The 25604-nt window shown below is 46.4% G+C and overlaps 1 protein-coding gene across 6 annotated transcripts in view; it reads left to right on the top strand.

The window, feature by feature from the left end:
* Positions 1-24450, top strand: part of TTLL9 (tubulin tyrosine ligase like 9) — a 68841-nt gene extending 44391 nt beyond the window's left edge. For 3 of the 6 annotated variants that reach the window (XM_082432187.1, XM_082432185.1, XM_082432189.1), the window contains 9 exons: positions 128-196; positions 2072-2162; positions 3716-3756; positions 4627-4714; positions 15850-15908; positions 16698-16894; positions 18955-19068; positions 20286-20410; positions 22134-23062. In XM_082432187.1, coding sequence (XP_082288313.1) covers positions 128-196; positions 2072-2162; positions 3716-3756; positions 4627-4714; positions 15850-15908; positions 16698-16894; positions 18955-19068; positions 20286-20410; positions 22134-22318 — 969 coding nt within the window. In that variant the 3' untranslated portion in view covers positions 22319-23062. Of the gene's footprint in view, positions 1-127; positions 197-2071; positions 2163-3715; positions 3757-4626; positions 4715-15849; positions 15909-16697; positions 16895-18954; positions 19069-20285; positions 20411-22133; positions 23063-24266 lie in introns of those variants that run through there. The other 3 variants (XM_082432190.1, XM_082432188.1, XM_082432186.1) reach the window with 2 other exon arrangements.
* The last annotated feature ends 1154 nt before the right edge of the window (positions 24451-25604 follow it).

The following is a 25604-nucleotide window of genomic DNA, read 5'->3' as shown; positions in this document are numbered from 1 at the left end:
CGGGGGGAGATGGAAACAGAAAAATGCTGGGGAGGGGCCCCAGGCCCCCCAGGCCCCCAGGCCCAGGGGCCAACAGGGAACCACACAGAGCTGAGAGTCAACCTTTCTGCCCTCACCCCCACCCCAGGTAGCCCGGTCGCAGGGGAAGGGCATCTTCCTCTTCCGGAGGCTGAAGGACATCATGGACTGGAAGAAGGTGAGCTTGCCCCTCCCCCTTCCTCCCCAAAGCCTCCTTTGCCCTTGCATGGATGAGGGGCCCCTCCTCCTTGCCCTCAAAGCTTGGAGGGCTGGCAAAGAAGCTCTGCCCACAGGCCTGCCTATGGGTGCAGGGTCTCTGGAACCAAATTGCCTGGGTTCAAATCCTGACCTTGCCACTTAATAGCTGTGTGACCTTGGGCAAGTCATTTCACCTCTCTGTGCCCCAGTGAATCAAGGAGTTAATATGTCTAAGAGAACGGTGCATTCTTTTCCTGGGTCTCCTGCTCACATGGCTGCGGAGAGTTTGGCTAACTCTTCCTCCAGGTCCTGGACTGAGCCTGAGGCATGTCCCTCCCTCCCTCAACCCCATCCTTGTCACAGCAGAAATCCTGGTCCCAATCCTGCCTCAGCAGCTGTGTGGTCCTGGGGAAATTGCTGAACCCCTTAGAGATGATAATGTGCAGGGTGGGTGTGAGGAGCAGGATGACAGAACTCCTACACAACCGGCACCTACCGCGTCAGCAGGCTCACAGCAGGTGCTCAATAAATGAATTTTTCCTCCTCACCGTGTGTCCTGATTCCTCCCATGAAACTGTCAGGGCACCGCTGGGAAGAAGCTCACCAGCTTGGAGGCTCAGCCGGCTCGGAGCGCTGTCAACCCCTCTGGCAGCCACATGAGTATAGGTGGGGGTAGCCCTGGGTCCCAGAAAGAGAAGACCTGGCTGCCTCGATATTGAAGCAGCTTGGGGGTAGTGGTGATGGTAGGTGTAGAAAATTCTGGCCCTTGGGCCCAGAAGCCCTGAGTTCCAGCGCTCACTGCCACTGGCTGTTGTGTGACCTTACCAGGTGTGTGACATTTGCCTTTGGGCCTCGGTTTTCTCACAAGGTTACTGTGAAGGGGACAGTGGGTGGGAAAGGGCTTTGCAGATGGTGAGGTGAAAGGAGCATGCTATCCTCCTGAGCTGGGCTGGCCTGCAAAGAATTAGCAGGTAGAGAAGGGAGAGGAATGTCCTTGGAGGCCTGGGTGGTGCTTCAGGCAGCACTGACCAATGGAACTTTCTACAGTGGTGGGAATGGTGCACACCTGTGCTCTCCGATGCCCTGACCGCTAGCGACATGTTGATATACTGAACACTGGAAATGAGGCTAGTGAGACTGAAGGACTGGATTTTTAATTTATTTCCTCTTTTGTTGCGGTAAAATATACATAACATTTACCAGTTTAACTCTATTTGTGTACAATTCAATGGCATTAAGTACATTCATAGTTTTGTGCAACAATCACCACCATCCATTTCTAGAACTTTTTCATCTTCTCCAGCTGAAACTTGTAGCCATTAAACACTAATCCCCTCTTGTCCCCCTGCCCCCGGCCCCTGGCAACCACCCTTCTACTTTCTGTCTCTATGAATTCCACTACTCTAGGTACCTCGTATAAGTGGAATCATACAATATTTGTCCTTTTATGTCTGGCTTATTTCACTTAGCATGAAGCCTTTAAGGTTCATCCATATTATAGCATGTAACATCATTTCCTTTTAATCAGTTTAAATATAAATGTACATAGCCACATGTGGCCAGTAGCTGCCCTGTTGGGAAGCACAGATCTAGAGGTTAAATACCCAGGCTCTGGGCCCAGCCTGTGTGGGTCCACTTCCCAGCTGTACCACCAGTTGGCTGTGTTACCATGGGCAAGTCACTCCCCCTCTCTGTGCTTCAGTTTCTCATCTGTAAAATGGGAATAACATTAGTACCTTCCCGACAGGGTTGATTTAAGGATCAGATCATATACCCCCAAGTAGAGTGCCTATCACAATGCCTCGTATACAGGAAATGCTAAAAAAATGTTAATAACAATTATTATTACAACTAGGACACAAGAAGTTCTGATGACCAGAAAGATGATATTCCCGTGGAGAACTATGTAGCTCAGCGTTACATCGAAAATCCCTACCTGATAGGAGGTAAGATGGCTGTCTCTGCTCCTGCCCTTCCATGGAACGGTCGGTCAGTCAACAAGCCTTGATTAGCAGCCCAACGTGGGCTCAGCCTGACACCAGGCATGATGGGATGCAAAGACAGAATCCCATCCTGCATGCTCCCACCTCCCAGCCGTTGCCCCTAAGGTTCTCCCTGCCTGGCATGCCCTTCCCTCTCCCTTCCTGGTTCACTAAAATCCTCTTCATTCTTCAAGCACCAGCTCCTTCATGCGTTTATCCAACAAATATTTACAAAGTGCCTAGTCAGTGCCAACCATTGTCCAGGGTGCTGGCCGCCCACCCTGCTCTCTTGGAGCTTACACTCCGATGAGCAGACAGCAATAAACCAGGAACAAAGAAGTAAGATAGTTCCACACAGCGGTGAGTGTTATGAAGTAAATCAAGTGCAGAGTGAGGGAGGGCCTCTGCAGAGGTGATGGGAGCTGAAATCTGAATGACAACTAGGGGTCCCCTGTGGGTAGATCTGGAGGGAGGGGGAGCTGTAAGGGCCAAGGGCCTGAGGTGGAACCAGGCTAGCGCATGAAACCTTCTCGGATTTCCCCAGGCCGTCTCCACCTCTGCTTTTCCCACACGGGGGCCGAGAAGTACAGACACGTCAGGCAGTATGTGAGGAGGGGCGTCTTGGGAGGGTCTGGTCTGAGAGGAGCCAGTGCTCCAAAGGGGTCAGCATCACTTGCCTCCTCTCACTTCCTCAGGCAATGTCCTTCCCCAGGGGGCAGTCTGTGGTGTCTCCTCCACCCCTCCCTTTCCCAGTGACCCCATCCTCTCCCGTGGCTTTAACCACCACCCAGATCCAGTGACTCCCAGCTTTCTGACTCCAGCCGAGACCTTGCCCCGCACCCCAGACCCTGATGTCCCGCAGCCTGTATCATCCTCTCGCAGGCATCTCTCAGCAACTCGAATCCAACAGGACTAAAATCCAGCCCTTGTCCTCCCCCCACCATCTGGCTCACCCACCAGCCTCCCCCCAGGGACACAGCCCTCGCACCCCAAGCCAGAAGGCGGAGACTGCTCTGGGAGCATCCCTCTCTTCCCTCCCACATCGGTTCTTCATCGAGCTCGCATGCAGCTTTTGAACCTGGCTGGCCACCTGCATCCCAGTTCTGGCCACTGTCCTCTCCCTCCAGGACAACACGCCAGCCTCCGCACTGATGCCCACTGCTCTGGCCCCCTTCACTCCACTCCAAACACAGTTGCCAGAGGGATCGGACACCCTTCAGTAGCTTCCCATGGTTGGTAGAACAAAATCCCAAAACTGCACATGACCTGGCCTCTGCTGACCTCACTGACGTCTCCTTCCACTCTGCCCTTGGACCAAGCTCTGTGTCGCCTCTGGGCCTCTGCTCAGGCAGCTCCTCCTGCTCGAAGGCCCCGCCCCATCTGGGCTAGGCAGGCACCCGGTACCTCCTGTGGTTCATTGGGATTCACATCTGCCTGTCAACTGTTGTATCCCCCAAACCTAGCATGGTACACAATCAATATTTGTTACACTGATTAATTCTTTCCTTGCCTGGCAGGCCGCAAGTTTGACCTGCGTGTCTACGTGCTGGTGATGTCGGTGAGTGACCAATACAGGTACCTTCCTCCAGTGGTGGGGAAGGGGCAGTGGGACTGCGGGACAGGGGCAGAAGCCATTCTGGGGGCACCCGTGTGAGCTGTCTGGTTTAACCTGCCTGGGAGAGCCCAGGGGGTGGGTAAACAGATCCAAGCTTTGCCGTCTCAGACCCCAGCATCTGAATTGGTCTCTGCCTTCCTTCTTTATTCATTCAGTCATCCATGGTAACCACAGCTAGCATTCATTGAGCACCAGGCCCAGTATGTAGCAGGTTTTATCTCATTCAGTCCTCCTAATAACCAGGGAGGTAGGATCTTTTATTAGCCTCATTTTACAGATGAGGAAACAGATCAGAGGGGCTGAGTGACTTGCTTGAAGTCACACAGCTGGTGAGTGGCAGAGCTGGGATTTGGATCCAGGCATCTTACTCTCTTAACAAAAGAGGTGCTATACTCCCTCCACCCCTGCATTCGACGAACACTTAAACCTTCATGGTGCAATATTCTATGCTGGGAACGGGATATAAGGGTGTCCAAGACAGGCTCGGCCCCTGTCCTCCTGGAGCTTACAGTCTGGTGGGGAATAGGGACACACCGTGAGCTGGTGGGTGTCACATGTGGTGGTGGAGCAGAGAAGACACCCATTAATTTTGTTCCCTTCTGCATCTCGCTACCCCTACTTCTACCTCCAGGGAAGGAGGGGGATTGAGTCAAAGGAGGCTAATGTTTGAGCAAATTCATGAAGGATGATGTGGGAAAGAAGGCAGGACATGCCAGGCGGAGGAAACAGCAGGTGCAAAAGCTAGGAGTTGTGAAAGTGCTGGTATTGATTCCCCTTCCCTCTTCTCTCTCTCCATTTCCACCTCCCCCACAGTACATGCCGCTGCGAGCCTGGCTGTACCGGGATGGCTTCGCCCGATTCTCCAACACCCGCTTCACACTGAACAGCATTGATGACCAGTGTATCCTGGCATCCCACCCCCCACCCCTAAGCGTTCCCCGCATACCCTGCTCTGCCTGTCCTCTGGCTGGTCCTGAGATAACTCATTCATTCCACAGATGTTTGCTGAGTGCCAGGCTCTGGTCTGGGCACAGGAGATACAGCAGTGAACAAGACAGCCCTGGTCACTTCCCTCCCGGAGCTTACAATCTTGTGGAGATGGGGGATCCTCCGGTGATCTGAGGAGAGCAGCCCTGCTCTGCTCAGAGCAACTCACCCCAAGCTTCTCTGCTTGATGATCATTTCACATTGATTCATGTTCATAGGATAGGAGTGCTTGAGTCCCTTTGGAGAATGTTTGCGTCCTTTTACGTGCCTAGTCATGGGCTCACTCATTCACTTGAATACAATGTCCTTTTCACCCATCAAATTGACAGATATGAAAAATTTGATAACACGCTATATTGGCGAGGCTAGGGGAGTACATACATTGCTGGTGGAATGTGAACTGGTACAACCACTTAGGAGGCAATCTGGCAAATTATCAAAAGACAAATGCACGGACCCTCTGACCCAGCAATTCCCTTCTGGAGTTTATCCTGCAGGTACACTCACAATATAGTAAAAGAGGGGGTTAAATGTTATTCACTGCACAGCCTTGTTGTGAGATTTAAAAAAGAAAATAACTAAATGAATGACTCATTTATACAGTGGAGAACTATACAGCTGTTAAAAAGGAACAGGGGAAGGTGCTTTATGTACTGATGTGAAATAATCTCCAAGATGTATTGTTAACTGGAAAAAAAACAAGTATAGATCTTTGTGGAAAGTATGCTCCCATTCATGTTAAAAAGTATATCTCTGTATATGTTTTTATCTGTGCATAGATATCTCTGGAAGGATGTAGAAGAAACTGGAAACAGAATTTGCCTTTGGGAGGAGAAATGGGTAGGTGGGGACTGGGGTGGGAAGCAGATACTCCTTATATACATTTTTATACCTTTTGACTTTTGAACTATGTGAATGTATTATCTGGTTCAAATATAAACATCAAAGATAGTTTTTAAGATTTTTAGACATGAGCATCAGAGGAAAAGGGGCAGATGATCAGAAATATTTAGGAGATAAATCAGCAGGACTAGATTACCTGCATATGGGAGAGGTGGAAATGGCAAGTGATGTTGCCAAGCTTCTGGCTTGGGCAATCCAGCTGATGCTTTTAGTCAATTCACATCACTGTGCCTTAATTTCATCATTCAATTAAGTGTCTGTCCAAGGTAATACATTCCCTACATGATAGAAGGGCTTAGGTCCTCCCGAGAATTTTCTACAATTTGTTTCTTTCTATTTAGCCAACTTCAGCATTTCCAGTATGTTTGTTCTATTTTGTGATTCTAACAAGCCTTTATCATATGCAACTCATCAAATTTATTTTAGTTTCCTTTTTTGCCACCTCATTTCTTATTAAAGTTAAATGATACATGTAAAGCACTTGAACAATGCCTAACCCAGAGTGACTACTCAGTACAGGTTAGTGGTCTCCCGGCCCCCATTTAAAAATGTTTGCTTATCTCCAGGCATCATGGGGCCTTATTAAACTGAGGCCTCTCCCAGGGCCTTATTAAACTGAGGCCTCTCCCAGGGCTAGTTTCTGTTTAATGAGGCTTTGCTGTTTTCACAGTGAGTGAATACACGTAATTTTCCATCCCTTCTTTTAATTGTTCTTAATTTTTAAATACTGAAATATTTAAATTCTATGAAAACTGCAGGAAAAGCTGTAACAGAAATCTATGCATCTACCATCCAGATTTAGCAGATATTAATATTTTGCCATATTTGCTTTAGATACACAGCAACTCTTAAAATAATAAAGCAACTTTGGATCACAAAATAATAATATATAATATTATTAACCTGACTTTAAATAAATATATATAATATATATAGTTTACACACAATTATTCAAATACATATATGCATATACACACACCCAAAATATAAAAATATTCACCTCAACACTGTAGTAGTAAACAAGCAGAAACAGCTTAACGCATCCTAGAGGGATGGTGAAATGAATGATAAAGCATTTCCAGGATCCTGTGTAGCTGTTGAATACAATGAGGTGATTGAAATGTCATGGAAAAGTACCTACAGGAATTCCCTAGCGGTCCAGTGGTTAGGATTCTGCGCTTTCACTGCTGAGGGCCCAGGTTCCATCCCTGCTTGGGAACACTAAGATCCCACAAGCTGCAAAGCGCTGCCAAGAAAAACAAACAAACAAAAAAAACCCCGGTATCTACGGTAGACCATGAGGTGGAAACAACATGTGCGGTGTAGAACTGGGATGTGTTTACAATTCCATTTTTGCTTTTAGGGAGGTACGTTTCTGTTTAGAAGAAAGTATGAAAGGATATTCATGAATCTATTAACTTTGAAAAATTCAGAGGATTAGAATCAGGTCAGGAAACATTTACTTTCAACTTTACACATTTCTCTATATTATGAACTGTTCTTTATAACTGCTATGAATTACTTTAATAGTAAAGATAATAAAACATTTAAAGGATATAGCCTTCATAATAAAAGTATAGCTCTTTAAAGACAAATCAGAAAATACAGAAATGTACAAAAAGGGGGGAGGGAGGAAAAGAAACCTTTTCTAGTCACACTTTCTAGAAATAACTGCTTACTTTTTTTTTTTTAATAGACTTTAACTTTTTTTTTTAAGTATTTGTTTATTTATTTATTTATGGCTGTGTTGGGTCTTCGTTTCTGTGCGAGGGCTTTCTCTAGTTGTGGCAAGCGGGGACCACTCTTCATCGCGGTGCGCGGGCCTCTCACTATCGCGGCCTCTCTTGTTGCGGAGCACAGGCTCCAGACGCGCAGGCTCAGTAATTGTGGCTCACGGGCCCAGCTGCTCCGCGGCACGTGGGATCTTCCCAGACCAGGGCTCGAACCCGTGTCCCCTGCATTGGCAGGCAGACTCTCAACCACTGCACCACCAGGGATGCCCCTACTTACCTTTTTGATGTCTTTCCTCCCAGGTTTTTTGTTGTTGTTTGGCCTTTTATATATGAGTGATCCCACTGTATAAGTATAACCTTTTTTTCACTGAACATTATTTAAGTATTTTCCTTATAGACATTTTTTATTAGTTACAAAGTATTCCACTGAATAGATTTACTGGTTTACTAATCCTACTTGCAGGCATTTGGGAAGTAGTCAATTTCTTCCTATTATGACAAACAATGCTGCAAAGAAACATATTTTTTTCATAAATCTTTTACTATATTAAAATTTTTTCCTTTGTATGATGCCACAGAGGTATAAATACTGGGTCAAGGGCATCGGCCAGATTGTTTTCCAGAAGATTTCCTCATATTTTTACCCTCCCACTGACAGGGCCCATTTCATCCCAGCTCCCCTGTACTGGGGACGATCAATTAAAAAACACATTTCCAGGGCTTCCCTGGGACGCAGTGGTTAAGAATCTGCCTGCCAGTGCAGTTGACACGGGTTCAAGCCCTGGTCCTGGAAGATCCCACATGCTGCAGAGCAACTAAGCCCGTGCGCCGCAACTACTGAAGCCCACGTGCCTAGAGCCTGTGCACCACAATAAGCCCGCGCACCACAATGAAGAGTAGCCCCCACTCGCCGCAACTAGAGAAAGCCCGCGCGCAGCAACGAAGACGTCACACAGCCAAAAATAAATAAAATAAATAAATTTATTTAAAAAAAAACACATTTCCAAAACAATTGGCATATCTAGGTGAAGCATATATGGGAATTCATTGTACTATTTATTCTTGCAAGTATTCTGTGGGTTTTAAATTTTTTCCCAATAAAAAGGTTAAAAAAAATGTAACTGACTTGATGGGGAAGCAGATTTTTTGCCTTAGAATTTGCATCTCTTCCAATTTTCATTTTTCCCCCATTTACATCCCTTTAAAATTGTGTATCTTTTATTACTAGAAACTTTGGGCTCTTTCCCAGATGGTCTTTTACCAGTTATATTTTCTCTTTTATGTTTTCATATCCTTTATCTATTTATCTATTAGGGTCATACAATTTTATTGTTAACAATTTATGCGTGATTTTCACGTGACAAAACATTAGCCTGTCATAATTGTTACAAATCTTTTCTCTAGTCATGTCTTCCTTTCATTTTTGCCTTGACGTCTGATTAATTTCCTTTTCACATAGTTGACTATATCCACTGATTTCCTCTGTGATTTCTATTGTCATTTCTAAGATAAGAAAATCATTTTCCCCCTGAAGATTTCACAGCTAATCAGTTCCACTTCTCTATGAATTGGACCATTTGTTTGCTTACTCTTTGACCCTTAGCTTGTTGGTCCATTGGAACCTGGTTTCAGGTCCATCTGTGGAGAGGGGAGGCTCTGAGGTCAGCTGACCAGTCACCCACTCTCCTCTTTTAGCCTCTGCTTCTCCCTGGAAACTAGGAAAGTCCCTGACTTCTCCTCCCCGCAGGCAGGAGCAGTGTGAGGAGAATGTGAGTGTTTCCTCCATCACAAGGAAGCGATTTCCCCTCTTAAAGCCAGTAACTCACTGCCTGAACACCCTCTTTTTCCTTTTTTTTTTTTTTTAAATGTTACAAAGTCACAGCACTCCCTGCCATATCTTTTCTTTTTTTAATTAATTAATTAATTAATTTTTTTAGCTGTGTTGGGTCTTCGTTTCTGTGCGAGGGCTTCCTCTAGTTGCGGCGAGCGGGGGCCACTCTTCATTGCAGCGCGCGGGCCTCTCACTATCGCGGCCTCTCTTGTTGCGGAGCACAGGCTCCAGACGCGCAGGCTCAGTAGTTGTGGCTCACTGGCCCAGTTGCTCCACGGCATGTGGGATCTTCCCAGACCAGGGCTCGAACCCGTGTCCCCTGCATTGGCAGGCAGACTCTCAACCACTGCATCACCAGGGAAGCCCTCCATTTTTAAAATAACAATTGTATTGTGATATATTCACATACTACGCAGTTCACCCAGTTAAATCATACAACTCAATGGTTCTTTTTTTTTTTTTTTTAATTTATTTATTTATTTATTTATGGTTGTGTCGGGTCTTCGTTGCTGCACACAGGGTTTCTCTAGTTGTGGTGAGTGGGGTCGTTGCGGTGTGCAGACTTATTTTGGTGGCTTCTCTTATTTCAGAGCATGGGCTCTAGGCACGTGGGCTTCAGTAGTTGTGGCACATGGGCTCAGTAGTTGTGGTTCCTGGGCTCTAGAGCATAGGCTTAGTAGTTGTGGCACATGGGCATATTTGCCCTGCGGCATGTGGGATCCTCTGGACCAGGGCTCAAACCCGCGTCCCCTGCATTGGCAGGCAGATTCTTAACCACTGTGCCACCAGGGAAGTCCCAACTCAATGGTTCTTATCTTCTTCACACAACCATCACCACATTCAGTTTTAGAACATTTTCACCATCCCCCAAAAGAAACTCCATATTCATTAGCTGTCGTTTCCCATTTCCCTCCAACCCCACTTCCCAGCCCTATGCAACCACTTTTTACTCTATATGTTTGCTTATTCCGGACATTTCATATAGATGGATTCATATAATATGTGGTCTTTTGTATCTCCTTTTATTAAGCATAATGTTTTCAAAGTTCATCAATGTCATAACCTGTATCAGTACTTCATTCCTTTTTATTGCTAAGCAATGTTCCATTGTATGGATATAGCACATTTTATTTATCCATTCATTGGTTGATGGACATTTGGGTTGTTTCTACTTTTGAGCTATTATTAATAATGCTGCTATGGACATCTATGTACAAGTTTTTGTGTGGACATATGTTTTTATTTCTCTTGGGTATATACTAGGAGTGCAGTTGCTGGTCACATGGTAATTTTATGTTTAACCTTTTGAAGAACCACTAAACTATTTTCCAAAGCACTGCACCATCTTACATTCCCACCAGCATGGTAGGAGAGTTCCAGTTGCTCCACATCCTTGCCAACATTTGTTATTATCTGTCCTTTTTTATTATAGCCACCCTAGTGGATGTGAAGTGGTTTTGATTTGCATTTCCTTGATGACTAATGATGTTAAGCATCTTTTTGTGTGCTTCTTGGCCATTTGTAAATCTTTGGAGATATTTCTACTCAAAGTCTTTGCCCATTTTCTCATTGGGTTGTCTTTTTTATTGTTGAGCTGTAAGTTTCTAAATGTATTTTTAATACTGCTCACTTATCAGATACATGATTTACAAATATTTTCTTCCATTCTGTGGGTTGTCCTTTTTATTTTTTAATATATATTGTTCCATTGTTTGTTTTCTCTTTTTTTAATATTTATTTATTTTTGGCTGTGTCAGGTCTTAGTTGCAGGCACACGGAATCTTTTTGTTGCAGCGCGGGCTCATCGTTGCAGTGCGCAGGCTTCTCTCTAGTTGTGGCGTGCAGGCTTAGCTGCCCAACCAGGGATCGAACCTGCATCCCCTGCATTGGAAGGCAGATTCTTAACCACTGGACCACCAGGGAAGTCCCTGGTTGTCCTTTTTTTCAAGGACTATTTTTTAGAGCAGTTTTAGGTTCATAGCAAAATTGAGAGGAGGGTACAGAGATTTCCCATATACTGCCTGCCCCACATGTGCATAACCTCCCCCATTATCAACACCACTCACCAGAGTGGTACATTTGCTACAACTGATGAACCTATGTTGACACATCATAATCACCCAAAGTCCATGGTTTACATTAAGGTTGTACATTCTATGGGTTTGGACAAATGTATAATGATATGTATCCATCATATTGTATCATAGAGAGTAATTTCACTGCCCTAAAAATCCTCTGTGCACTGCCTTTTCATTTTCTTCATAATGTCCTTTGAAACACAAAAGTTTCTAATTTTGATGAAGTCCAATTTATCTACTTTTTCTATTGCCACCTGTGCCTTTTTTTTTTTTAATCTCAATGTAATTTTTTTTTACATCTTTATTGGAGTCTAATTGCTTTACAATGCTGTGTTAGTTTCTGCTGTACAACAAAGTGAATCCGCTATATGTATACATATATCCCCATATCCTCTCCCTATTGAGCCTCCCTCCCACCCTCCCTACCCCACCCCTCTAGCTTGTCACAAAGCATTGAGCTGATCTCCCTGTGCTATGCAGCAGCTTCCCACTAGCCATCCATTTTGCACTTAGTAGTGTATATTTGTCAATGTTACTGTCTCACTTCATCCCAGCTTCCCCTTTTCCCCTTGTGTCCTCAAGTCCATTCTCTACATCTGCATCTTTATTCCTGCACTGCCACTAGGTTCATCAGTACCGTTTTTTTAGATTCCATATATGTGCATTAGCATACAGTATTTTTTCTTCTCTTTCTGACTTACTTCACTCTGTATGACAGACTCTAGGTCCATCCACCTCATTACAAATAACCCAATTTCGTTCCTTTTTATGGCTGAGTAATATTCCCTTGTATATATGTGCCACATCTTCTTTAACCATTCATCTGTCAATGGACACTTAGGTTGCTTCCATGTCCCAGCTATTGTATAAATAGTGCTGCAATGAATATTGTGGTACATGTATCTTTTTGATTTATGGTTTTCTCAGGGTATATGCCCACTAGTAGGATTGCTGGGTCATATAGTAGTTCTATTTTTAGTTTTTAAAGGAACCTCCACACTGTTCTCCATAGTGGCTGTATCAGTTTACATTCCCATCAAAAGTGCCAGAGGGTTCCCTTTTCTCCACACCCTCTCCAGCACTTATTGTTTGTAGATTTTTTGATGATGGCCATCCTGACCGGTGTGAGGTGATACCACATCATGGTTTTGATTTGCATTTCTCTAATGATTAGTGATGTTGAGCATGTTTTCATGTGTTTGTTGGCCATCTGTATGTCTTCTTTGGCAAAATGTCTATTTAGGTCTTCTGCCCATTTTTGATTGGGTTGTTTGTTTTTTTGATATTGAGCTGCATGAGCTGCTTGTATATTTTGGAGATTAATCCTTTGTCAGTTGCTTCGTTTGCAAATATTTTCTCCCATTCTGAGGGTTGTCTTTTTGTCTTGTTTATGGTTTCCTTTGCTGTGCAAAAGCTTTTAAGTGTCATTAGGTCCTATTTGTTTATTTTTGTTTTTATTTCCATTACTCTAGGAGGTGGGTCAAAAAGGATCTTGCTGTGATTTATGTCGTAGAGTGTTCTGCCTATGTTTTCCTCTAAGAGTTTTATAGTGTCTGACCTTACATTTAGGTCTTAAATCCATTTTGAGTTTATTTTTGTGTATGGTGTTAGGGAGTATTCTAATTTCATTCTTTTACATGTAGCTGTCCAGTTTTCCTAGCACCACTTACTGAAGAGGCTGTCTTTTCTCCATTGTATATTCTTGCCTCCTTTGTCAAAGATAAGGTGACCATAGGTGCATGGATTTATCTCTGGGCTCTCTATCCTGTTCCATTGATCTATATTTCTGCTTTTGTGCCAGTACCATACTGTCTTGATTACTGTAGCTTTGTAGTATAGTCTGAAGTCAGGGAGTCTGATTCCTCCAGCTCTGTTTTTCTTTCTCAAGATTGCTTTGGCTATTCATGGTCTTTTGTGTTTCCATACAAATTGTAAAATTTCTTGTTCTAGTTCTGTGAAAAATGCCATTGGTAATTTGATAGGGATTGCATTGAATCTGTAGATTGCTTTGGGTAGTGTAGTCATTTTCACAATGTTGATTCTTCCAATCCAAGAACATGGTATATCTCTCTATCTGTTTGTATTGTCTTTCATTTCTTTCATCAGTGTCTTATAGTTTTCTGCATTCAGGTCTTTTGCCTCCTTAGGTAGGTTTATTCCTAGGTATTTTATTCTTTTTGTTGCAATGATAAATGGAAGTATTTCCTTAATTTCTCTTTCTGATTTTTTGTTTTTAGTGTATAGGAATGCAAGAGATTTCTGTGCATTAATTTTGTATCCTGCTACTTTACCAAATTCATTGATTATCTGTAGTAGTTTTCTGGTGGCATCTTTAGGATTTTCTATGTATAGTATCATGTCATCTGCAAACAGTGAGTTTTACTTCTCCTTTTCCAATTTGGATTCCTTTTATTTCTTTTTCTTCTCTGATTGCTGTGGCTAAAACTTCCAAAACGATGTTGAATAATAGTGGTGAGAGTCTTGTTCCTGATCTTAGAGGAAATGCTTTCAGTTTTTCACCATTGAGAATGATGTTGGCGTGGGTTTGTCATATATGGCTTTTATTATATTGAGGTAGGTTCCCTGTATGCCCACTTTCTGGAGAATGTTTTTAATCATAAATCAGTGTTGAATTTTGTCAAAAGCTTTTTCTGCATGTATTCCACCTGTGTTTTTGTTGTCACAGATAAGAAGCTCTGCCTAACCCAAGGTTGCAATGACTTATTCCTAAATGTTATTCTAAGAGCTTTATAGTTTTTGCTCTTATATTTAGGTCTGTGGTCCATTTGGAGTTAATTTTTGTCTATGGTATGAGGAAGGGGTCTAACTTTATTCTTTCACACGTGGATATTCAGGCATCCCAACCCCATTAGTTGGAAAGACTCTGCTTCCCCCCACTTAATTGCCTTGGCACCCTTTTCTAAAATCAATTGACCAAAAATGTAAGGGCTCTCTTCCTTTTAGTGGTTTGTTATGTGCTTATTCTTTTGAAATTAAGGCAGAAAATCTCTCAGACAAATGTGAAAAAAAAAAAAAGTCTTTGAAAAGCCCTAAAGAAGACATTCTAGGGAAAATGGTGCTACAGAGAATAACCACCTTCTCTGGAGAGGCTGAAGCCCTGTCCAATATGCCACAGACATGGAGAAACATGTGTGTTAGGGGAATTAGACTTGGGTCAGTGACCTAGAGCCTCTACCTCCGCATCTGTGAAATGTCCCAGTGTTATCAACCAGGGTTCTTGGCCTCCTCAATCAATAGAAATTGATCAGAGGCCAGAGAAGAAATTCAGCCAAGACTTTATTGGGGCCCCTGCTGCAGCAGTGGGGAGCAAGAACAAGTAACAAGTTCCCTTACTGGCTTGCTCACCAAGGTGGAGGGAGCTGGTTCCTTATATGGGATGAGGGTAGGGGTGTGTCCCGGGGTCGGGCCAGAAGGGTGGCTTAGGTGGTTTGCCCACCCCTTTGGTGGTGGTGGTGGTGTGTAGGGGGCATGTGCAATACCCTGCTTTTGCTCCCGACCCTCTGCTTTTGCTCCTGGCTCTTCAGAAGTGGCATTTGGGCTTTTTGGTCTCTTTGTATCTTGTTGTCCATAACTTGCGCCAACTGCGCATGCATGCAGTTACTTTTAGTCCCTTGTAGTTTCTTTGTATCCAGGTGCAAGCACTGCAGCAAAAGGTCTCAGCCTGTCTCACCAACAAGTCCAAGTGAAAGTTATGTCTTGTCACTACACAAGGTTTTGGGGATCCATCCTACTTAGCTATGTGGAGGAGGATGTTGAGAAGGGGGTATTCTGAGTGGCTGCCAACCTCTCTGAGCCTCGAAGGTCTCTTCTGTGAGATGGGAATGATTTGGGGAATACATGAGCTGAAGTGTGTGGACATGCTCTGTAAGCTGCAAAGTGCTGCCGATGTTACTGGTGGTGACGATGGTAATGATACTGAAAGGCAGACTCTCAGGGCTGGAACTTCAAAGGTGACCAACTTGACTCCGTCCCAGTGCTGGGTCACTTCTCTGATATTCCTACAAAGTGGCCACCCACCCTGAACCCCTCTAGTGACAGAGAGCTCAGAATGTCCTGAGATGGCTGTTCTGTGCTTGGTCTTTCTACATGTTAGAAAGTGTTCTCTCCTCTTGAGTGGAACAATCCTAATCTAATATCAGCCACACCAGGCACTGTAAGAGGTGCTTCTACACAGCATCTTAACTGATTTTTCAGATAACCCTGTGAGGTCAATATACTACTACGCACCCCCATTTAATAGGTGGGGAAACAGGCTCAGAGAGGTTAAGTGACTTGCTCAGGGGCCCACAGCCAGTAAAGATAGATGCAGGCATAATTTGAACCCGAGCCCATCTGACTGCAAAGCACGTGACCTCTGGGCTGTTTGGTAGCCTTCCCCCATCAATTCCCAAGCAAGGGTCTCAGTTTGGTCCCTGGGGGCTACATGGCGCAGGGCTCAGCACCTTCTTGTCCGCACTGGCCCTTGACCACTAATCTCTGCCAGATGTTCACCTCACCAATGTCGCCGTGCAAAAGATGTCTCCCGACTACCACCCAAAGAAGGTGAGGAACCTGGGCTTCTGCCCTCCAGGTATGGCCTCTGGGACTGGGCTGGGGTGAGGAGGAGGGATGCCAAGGAGCCCAAGAGAGTTCTCCAGCGAGGTCAGGTCACCCTTCCCGTTTGCAGGGCCCAGGGCAAGAGTACAAATGGAGGCCCACGCATCATGTGTCTAAATATTTAAGAGTTACAAATCAAATGAACACAGCCTTTAACAAAATGTGTTGTATCCTCCTACCTTGACAGATATACTCCTATCATTTATCTATCTATCTATCATCTATCATCTATCTATCTAATAACCTGCAAGGCCAGGTTCATATTTAGAACACTCAGACTGCTCAGAATTAAAAGCCAGAACAGAAAAATACAGGAAGAGCTGGTCCCCAGCTCCCCATCACCCCGAGGGGGCTTCCTGCAAACACACACACACACACACACCCAAAACAGCAAGCTGTTGGTGACTCCCTGGGCCTTGGGGTGCACACATGGTCAGGGCAGTCTGTCTGCATGAGGGCAGGCCCAGGGAGGAAGCTGGCACAGGGCATTTGGTCAGGGACTTCTGGGGTGGTGGATAGCAGGCTGTGCTCTAGAAAGAGAGGCACAGGCTCTTGGGTGTGTAGAATCTTCGCCCCTCAAGGAGGGACACACTTGGGGTTCTCCTAATCACAGGACTCAGGGCTGGGCCCCTCTCGTCCAAGCCTGGGGGCTGTGCTGATGGTAAATGATGGTCTGGATGGGCCAGGTCCGGGTTGACTGAGGCTCCCTCTCCCAACCCGGCGGCGGGGTCCCAGGGCTGCAAGTGGATGCTGCAGCGCTTCCGGCAGTATCTGGCGTCCAAGCACGGGCCCGAGGCAGTGGAGACGCTCTTCAGTGACATGGACAACATCTTCATCAGAAGCCTGCAGAGCGTGCAGAAGGTGATCATCAGCGACAAGCACTGCTTCGAGCTGTATGGCTATGACATCCTCATAGACCAGGACCTCAAGCCGTAAGTGGATGGGCTCGCGGCCCGGAGAGCCTGGAGGGATGTTTTACACACTCTGCAACCAGACTGCCCGGGTTTGAGCTCAGCTCTTCCACTTCCTAGTGGGGCACACTTTTTTTTTCTGTGCCTCAGCTTACCTGTCTATAAAATGGTCACTGTGGGACTTCCCTGGCGGTCCAGTGGTTAAGACTCTGCGTTTCCACTGCAGGGGGCACGGGTTCGATCTCTGGTCGGGGAGCTAAGATCTTGCATGCCGCGCGGTGCGGCCAAAAAAAATTAAAAAATAAAATAAAATGGTCGCTGTGCCTATAAGATTGTTATGAGGAAGAAGTGAGGTACTGAGCCCCATGCTTGGCACTGAGGCCTTTCCTGAGCATCTGCTGAGTCAGCGGTCCTCCCCTCCTGTCAGGCAAGAAGCTTCCCCTCTGTTAGTCCTGGTGCTTTGAGGACGCAAAGTGCCATGTAAGGGAATACTGTTACCATGTCGATCCCTGCCAAGAATTTTGTGCCCTCCCAGTGCCCACGAGGAGGTTGAGCTGATGAGAAGAACAAACCTGAACTATCAGGGAACACAGTAATGGTCCTCATGTGATACAACAGGGCACAGAAGCCCAGTGGGGTTGTTGAGGCAGCTTGAGGTCATGCAGTAAGTCAAGGGCCGAGCCAGGCCCAGGGTCCATGTTCCTGGGCTGAGCTGCTCCCACAGCACTGTGGTTCCTGGACCCAACCCCCTGCCCAGGGTCACTGTATAGCTGTTGAGGGGCTTTCTGAGCCAGGAGTAGGAGCCCTAGAGCAAGACCTAAGTCGGGCCCAAGTTCAAGAGAAACAGGGCCCGGGCACCAGTGGGTCTCTCTCCCTTGCCCCCGGGGATGCAAGATGTGCTATGGGCATTAAAGTGGACACCGAAAGGGGAAACAAGCTTGGCAGGAGGCAGAAGATAGTGGAAAGGGGGCCCTAGTCTCCCACTGACCTGCTGGGTGAGCCCTCCCCTCTCTGTGCCCCAGATTCCTGTCTCTAAAATGACAGGGTTGCAAAAAACAAGCGGTTGCGGGCTGGCGGCCCTTGGGCTGCTTTTGGCTTGCAGACACTTTGAGTTTGGCCTTCAAAATGTTTTTTCATTTGGTTGATTTTCATTGACAGTCTCCAATAACTGGAAGATGTTTACACAAAACTTTGGATTTTTTGGCTTTTCTGGAAGAGTCAGAGGATCTTGCAATTCTGGGTTCGCATTCTCACAGGGCGACGCTCTCCTAGGGCCTCCATAGCCACCCCTTTAGACGTGGAATGCTCTTTCCGGCTCACCACAGTCCCTACCCCTCCCTGCTACTCCCCACCCCCTGACATGTCAGGCTGGTTACCATTTATGGGCAAACTTTCACTAGGAAAGGAGTTTTTCTTGTACTCACAGCTCTTTTGAAAGAAGGAAAAGCGATAATAAGCATGAGGGCAGCAAAATCATTCTTACCCCCACCAACTTGCTTCATATAAGTCACCACCTGGACCCTGTGGGGATTGCCCAAGTTTGTGACAGTTGTTTTCAAAAGTTTTGTGCTTCCCTGGTGGCGCAGTGGTTAAGAATCCGCCTGCCAATGCAGGGGACACGGGTTCGAGCCCTGGTCCGGGAAGATCCCACATGCCGCGGAGCAGCTAAGCCCATGCGCCACAACTACTGAGCCTGCGCTCTAGAGCCCGCGAGCCACAACTACCGAGCCTGCGTGCCACAACTACTGAAGCCTGTGCGCCTAGAGCCCGTGCTCCGCAACAAGAGAAGCCACCACAGTGAGAAGCCCGCGCACCGCAACGAAGAGTAGCTCCCGCTTGCTGCAACTAGAGAAAGCCTGCACGCAGCAACGAAGACCCAACGCAGCCAAAAATAAATAAATAAAATAAATTTAAAAAAAAAGTTTTAGCCCCTGGAACCTTTCTTCAAATGGAAATGTGGAGAGAGCAACCCTGGTTGAATTGAGGGTGAGACCCAGGCACCCCATCTAGCCTCTCAGTGAAATTCCAGGGGCCTCAGGGACCAGGTAAACTTAAGATTCTCTACTCCCCTCCCTCCCCAGGTGGCTCCTGGAGGTCAATGCATCCCCATCACTGACAGCCAGCAGCCAGGAGGACTATGAGCTCAAGACCTGCCTCCTGGAAGACACCCTGCACGTCGTGGACATGGAGGCCAGGTGAGGGAGAGCAACCTTGCTCACGCATCCCTGTACCTGACAATCAGGGTTCCCACTGAGGAGGATAGAGAACTCAGAACCTTCGGACTTGAGAGGCCCACAGAGATGGCTCTGTCACCCCCGCCCCACCATTCTACAGATGGAGAAACTGCAGTGTCCACACACGGTCAGATCCTGGCCCAGGGACTCAGCCCTGTCCCAGCAGAGCAGGCCAACTACGGCTTCCTGAGATTTGGTCCAGCAGGATTTCCTCAATATTTCCTGACTGTGGGACCCTGAACCACTCACTTCACCGTTCTGAGCCTCAGTTTTCTCATCTGTAAAATGGGAGATTTCATATCTATCTACCTCTCAGGTTAGATTAATTTACCAAGATAATTTATTATAACGTGTCTAACTCACAGAAAGTGCTCAGTAAGAGGCTATTTATTGATATAACGATGTGTATATAATAGAAAGATCCAGAGTTTGACTTCAGGAATGGCTCAGGCAGTGTTGGCTGGTTTGTCTGTTCTCACTCCCTCTGTCTCATCTCTTTCCTCCGTATTAGCTTTTCCCCAATTATTCCAGCAAAAGTTTGAGGGCTGACTTTCATTGCTCATTGATGGGGATTGAGTTGCATGCCCATCCCGGAACCAATCACTGTGACTCTGATTGACCTGGCCTAGGTATTGTGCCCACCTCCCAGGGGGTGGGGTTAACCCCACCCGAGCCATGAGAGTGAGAGAGGGAGGCATGGTTTTCAAAAGAAAAACCCAGGTACCCACAGGCTAAAAAAAGGTGAAATGTATGCTGAGCAGGCAGAACCTCAGGTGTCCACTATATCCCCCATCACTTATTCATTCAACAAACATTTGAGCCCCTACTATGTGCTAGGCCTTGTGCCAAACACTGGGGACACAATAAAGGACACGACAGGCCTAGTCCCTGCCTTCATGGAGTCTGTGGTCTGGGAAGAACAGCAGACTTTAAACCAGAAATCACGAATAGGTGCATGTTACTGGGGGCAAGTGTGGAAGCCTGGGGACAAATGGGGTATGACCCCTCTGAGGCCTGTGTGGGTGCCTGGGAAACGGCCAGTGAATGGATGGACAAAAGAAGGTACTCTGACAGGGTGGGCACCAGTCGGGTGCAGGGAACGGTCAGGGACCTGGCTTGAGTCTTAGGGCCCTACCAGGTGCACCTTCATTAACCCTTTTTGTCTCCTGCCTGTCCAGACTCACGGGAAGGGAGAAGCGAGTGGGAGGCTTCGACCTCATGTGGAACGATGGCCCTGTCAGCAGAGAAGATGGGGCTCATGACCTGTCAGGGATGGGGAACTTTGTGACCAACACGCACCTTGGTATGTGGGGCCAGGTGGGGAGTGGGCGCCAGGGATGAGTCATGGGAGGTGCCAAGTAGTCTAAGAGACAGCTTGCCACAGTGGTTAGACTGTTTTAATTTGATCTACAATTTACCAGCTGTGTGACCTTGGGCAAGGGACTTAACCTCTCTGTTCCTCATCTGTAAAACAGAGATTAAATAGTTTCTGTCTTAATATATGCCTAGAATACTGTGGGGCACATAGTGAGAGATATTATTAATCTGTCATGAGGTGGATTTCAAAAGGCTTAAGTGGCACCCAAACAAAAAGCACGATATGTTGTTAAGAGAAATTAAGGACTTCAGGGTTTGACTTTAAATTTGGTTTTTCAAAAGTGAAAAATTTCCCTGACTATAAAAATTATTCACACTCATTGTAGAATATTTGAAAATTAAAGAAGAAAATGAAAAATAAAACATCCAAACGTAACCATCTTTAACAATCTGGTGTATTTCCATCCAGTTTTTCAAAAATGCATATATTCATACTTTTTCTTTTACAAAATTGGCATTGGGCTGGAGCTTTGAGTCTAACTTTCCCACGTAGCGTTTTTCATCTCATTCAATAATAAGAGCCTCTCTTTTGGAAACATTCTGTGGCCAGGTCCAGACTATTTTACATACGTTATCTCATTTAATTTTTAGGCAGCTTTTATTATTTTACAGATGAGGAAATGGCCTCCAGATGTTACATCATTTGCTGATGTCTTGGTTATAAGTGGTGAGCGGGGACTTGAACCCCAGTCTGTCTGACTGCAAAACACGAATGCTTGGCTGCTAGTTCTTGTCCCGTAGCACAATTAAAACCAAAATTACCATAGGCTGTAAAACATCCCCAAATTTATGAAATCAATTTCATATAATTGAGCATTTGGCATGATTCCAGTTTTTCACTTTTATAAATAACCCTGTGAGAACATCCTCTCACATAAAGCTCAGCTGAAACTCTGGCTGTTTCATTAGGACAGATTGCTAGGAATAGAATTACTGGGTCAAAAGGATGGACTTATTACAGTCAAATTGCTTTCTTGGAAATATTACACAAGTTTGCCAGTTCTGAATTTAAAACAACAACAAAAAACCTTTGCCAACTTCATAGGTAAAAATATTGACTTGTTTTCTGTGCATTCCATTGATTATGGGTGGGGTTTCAGATTTAAAATTTGCATTTCTTCTTTTGTAAGCTGTCCATACTCTATTTTTCAATGGGCTTACATTTTTCTAAATTTGCAAAGGCCTTGGATATTAATATATTGAGGATATTATCCCTCTGTCAAACTTATTGTAAACATTTTCCTGAGTTTGTCATTTTGCTTTTTAAATTTTGTTTGCGGCATTTTTTTTTTCTCTTTTTTGATGAAAAGAAGTTTTAAGCATCTTTTAGAGTTTGGTATGATTTAGGATTGGGTTTGGCTGCAAACACTAACAAGCCAACTAATAGTTATACAGATAGGAAGCGATTTATCTTGAGCCACAGGAAGTCATGGGGTAGGCCGTACACAACAGCTGCACAAGGACCCAGCTCTTTCCTCTTTCTGCTTTGCCACTCTCAGCATGTTGCCTTGACGCTCATGCTTGTTGCCTCATGGCTACAAAACGGCTGCTCCAACTCCAGACACTGTGTCCTTGTCTCAGGCAGGAAGAGACAGGAAGGCCCAAGGGCCAAAGCCTTTCTTTCAAGCTTTAACTCTTTATTCCAAAAGGGAAGCCCTCCCAGCAACCTCTGCTGACTTCTCACCCACTAGAACTGGGTCACATGGCACCTCAGCCGCAAGGAAGCCTGGGAAGTCAAGTAGTTTGCCTTGAGGAAAGCAAAGGAGAGAAGGTTTGTGAATGGTTTTCCCACAGCAGACCCCTAGTGCCTGCCCATGGTGTTGTTAGAGGATGACTATACAATGCTTTCAAGTTGTGCAGACAATCACCTGGGAATCTTGTTAAAATGCAGTTACAATTCAGTAGGTCTGGAACAGGGGGCTAAGAGTCTGCATACCTAACAAGCTACTGTTGTGTAACAAACCCTCCTAAAACCTCGCAGCTTAACACAACTATCTTATTTGCTTATGATTCTTCAGGTGTCCCCCAGGGTCTCTCACAGGGCTGCAGGCACCTAGCAGATTTGCTGAGACGTGATGGTCTAGGATAGCCTCATTCACATGTGTGGTGGTTGAGACTGACTGTCAACAGCCTCTCTTTCCAGGTGGCCACTCATCCTCCAGCAGCCCTGCCCCCGGTTCTTCACATGGTAGTCTCAGGGTTCCAAAAGGGCGAGAGAAGACGTAGTGAAGTCTTTTGAGGCCTAGGCTCAGAAATCCCACAATGTCATTCTGCCACGATCCATTAGCCAAAGCCAGTCCAGCCGTTTCAGGGGACAAGGAGATAGACTCCACTTCTTGATGGGAGGAGCAGCACAGTCACTTTGCAGAGAGGTGCTTATAGGACTGGGAGGATCATTGCAGCCGCCTTTGCTAACAATCCACCTCAGATATCAATGCTGCTGGTTCCTGGACCCTGTTTGAGTAGCAAAGATTCAGAACAGTGGTTCTCCACCTTGGCTGAACATCGGAATCATGCGGGAGAATTAAAAAATACTGATGCCTGTTGGAGATAAATACCTTTGGACGTCAGTATTTTTCAAAGCACTGGCTTCAGAAGTCTCCAGTTGAGTGTCTGGGTGGGTGGTTTTGAATACAGGAGGAGCTGGCTGGGGGTGGAAGAGTACTGATGAAATAAGTTAGGGATGTGTTGAGATCTGGTGAAAAGATAAACAGATAACTCAGAGATGAGTCTAGAACTCCAAGAGATTTGCACTGGACACAAAGGTTTGAGAATTATGAATGAGCCAATTATAGTTAAAGCTAAGGTTCCATGGAACTCACTTTGGAAAACCCTGGGGATGCATTTAGTGGACTCTCGGCTCAGTGAAGCCTTGATGGCTGGTGAGTGCCTAGGAGGCAGGGATGGGGCTCTGGGGTGCTGAGAAGATGGCAGACACCTCCAGGTCAGTAGTTGTGCCCATGGGGATTGTCAGTCAGCCACCATTCGTGAGTGCCATCAGTGTGCCTGGCACAAGATCAAATGACCACGGAGTTGCCTCAAGGATCAGCTCTGAGCGCAAAAGGAAGGGAACACTGTGAACGTGCTCAGAGAGGGGAGGTCATGTCAGCCTCTCAGCATGGACTGCCTGGGACATTTTCATGAGTAGGGGCCACTTGCGGGGAAGAGCCATCTCTTAGATGAAAGTGTCTGACACATGGGGTTGGATAAGGGAAGAAAGCTAACATTTAACCAATTAGGTACCAGGCACTGTGCCAGCTTTAAGTGCATTTTCAGAGCAAAGCCAGAAGGTAAGGCAATGTGGGGTAGCGGTTAAGAGCTGGGCCTCTGGAGCTTGATAGCCTGGGTTCAGCCCTCAGTCCTGCTTATTGTGTGATTTGGAGTAAACTACTTAACCTCTCCGAGCCTCAGTTTTCTCTTGTACACGTTATTCCCGTGAAAGCTCAACAAGTCAGTCCATATTCTGGACCTGAAGCAGTCCCTGGTCTGAGGTAAGCCCTCAGTGAATATTACCTTCTTTTGATGATCCTTACATTCACCCCATAAAGCAGGTATCCTGGTTTACAGATGAGAAAACAGATGCTCAAAGAGGTAAATGACCTGCCTAAGGGCCATGACAGTCAGGAGGGGAGCCAGGATGCAAACCATAGGCCATCCGTGGTTGCATGGCTCCTGCTGTCCCCTCTTCCCGCAGGTAGTGGGAGCACAGGCCCCTCCACTCCCCCTAAATCCCCCTCTACTTGGGACAGCCCATCCCAGGCAACACTCCACTTCCCTTCCAGGCTGCGTCAATGATCGGAAAAAACAGCTGAGGCAGCTGTTCCGCTCCCTTCAAGGCCAGAAGAAAACTCCCAACTAATCCCCAGCGCAGAGGAGAGCGACCCGGGGAGGTGCCACACCAGTCCTCTCCCTGCTCCCAGTTTCCAGCACAGCAGCACCTCAGAGCACTCACCCTCCCTCCCTCCCCCTCCCTCCGGCCTGGCATCTGCTTTGCTAGCCTGGCACCCTCACCCCACCCTGGGCATCTCTGCACCAGGAGAGAGCCAATGCCCAGGACTGGATAGACTTTAACCTTGACGGATGGGCTGGCTTGGCAGTCAGGCCCGAAGAGGACAAATGCAGCAAGTTCTGCTCCGCCAGAGATCACATCTAATAAAGGATCACAGTCCTTATTCGGGCTCCAGGCTTGGCTCAGGGGATGCTGTCGGCTGCAACCAAATCTTCCTGGCTTTGACCCTTTCATGTCTCTCAGGGGATCAGTGTTGAAAAGATCCTCCAGGAGCAAGGGTTCAGAGTTTATGGAACTTAAGCTGTGTTTGCAAAGCAAGCAGTTACTAGACTGTGTTTACTGGGGGTCTGGGTAAGGACTGAGCCTTATATACATCTTGCCCTCCTTACAATACCCTGACTGCATGTCAGGGAACCCATGGACAAGGTAAGGATCAGGAAGGCAGATCCTACTTAGAGAGAGTCTCTGCAAAGGTGCACTTATCGAAGTCAGATGGGTGACCTAGGTGCCTCTCTGAGCCTTCCTGTTTGAGGTTGGGAGCTGAGCTTTTTAGACCAGAAAGCCTTGGGCGGGCTGGCAGGCAGAGATGGCTTGCCGAGTTGGGCACAAGTAAGAATGTCTGCATTTTCCACATTCCTACGCCTCCTCTAGGTTGAAGAGAAGTTGCAACAAGAGTGGGCTGGTGGCTAATTGCTCCAGGGCAACCTACCAAGGGACCCTAGTCAGCTCCCGCTATCAATCACTCTCCCCCCTTCAGGACAGTTCTTTTGGCTTCAAGAATCTGACTGTGGAGGGAAAGAAAGGGAAGGGAAGGGGAGGGGAGGGGAGGGGAGGGGAGGGGAGGGGAGGGGAGGGGAGGGGAGGGGAGGGAGGGGAGGGCTTTTGAAAGGAAAATACTGGGAAATCTAAGTGAATCAGCCAGCCTTGGGAAGGCCTGAAGCCAGGCCATTCTGGGCCTCCTGCCTCCAGAGTGTGGGGACTTCCCTCATCCCTGTGACTGGGGCAAGCCCAGACAACCCTAGGCATGGATTCCACGTCTTTCCAGGAGAAAGAATCTGATTGGCTTTTCTTTGGCCTAGCATCCACCCTCAGCCAGACAGGCAGTGGCAAT

This window comes from Balaenoptera physalus, assembly GCF_965194825.1.
Source record: "Balaenoptera physalus genome assembly, chromosome: 16".
Classification (NCBI taxonomy): Eukaryota; Metazoa; Chordata; class Mammalia; order Artiodactyla; family Balaenopteridae; genus Balaenoptera; species Balaenoptera physalus.
Note: the sequence above shows the minus strand (reverse complement) of the source record. Positions and strands in the feature narration are given on the sequence as shown.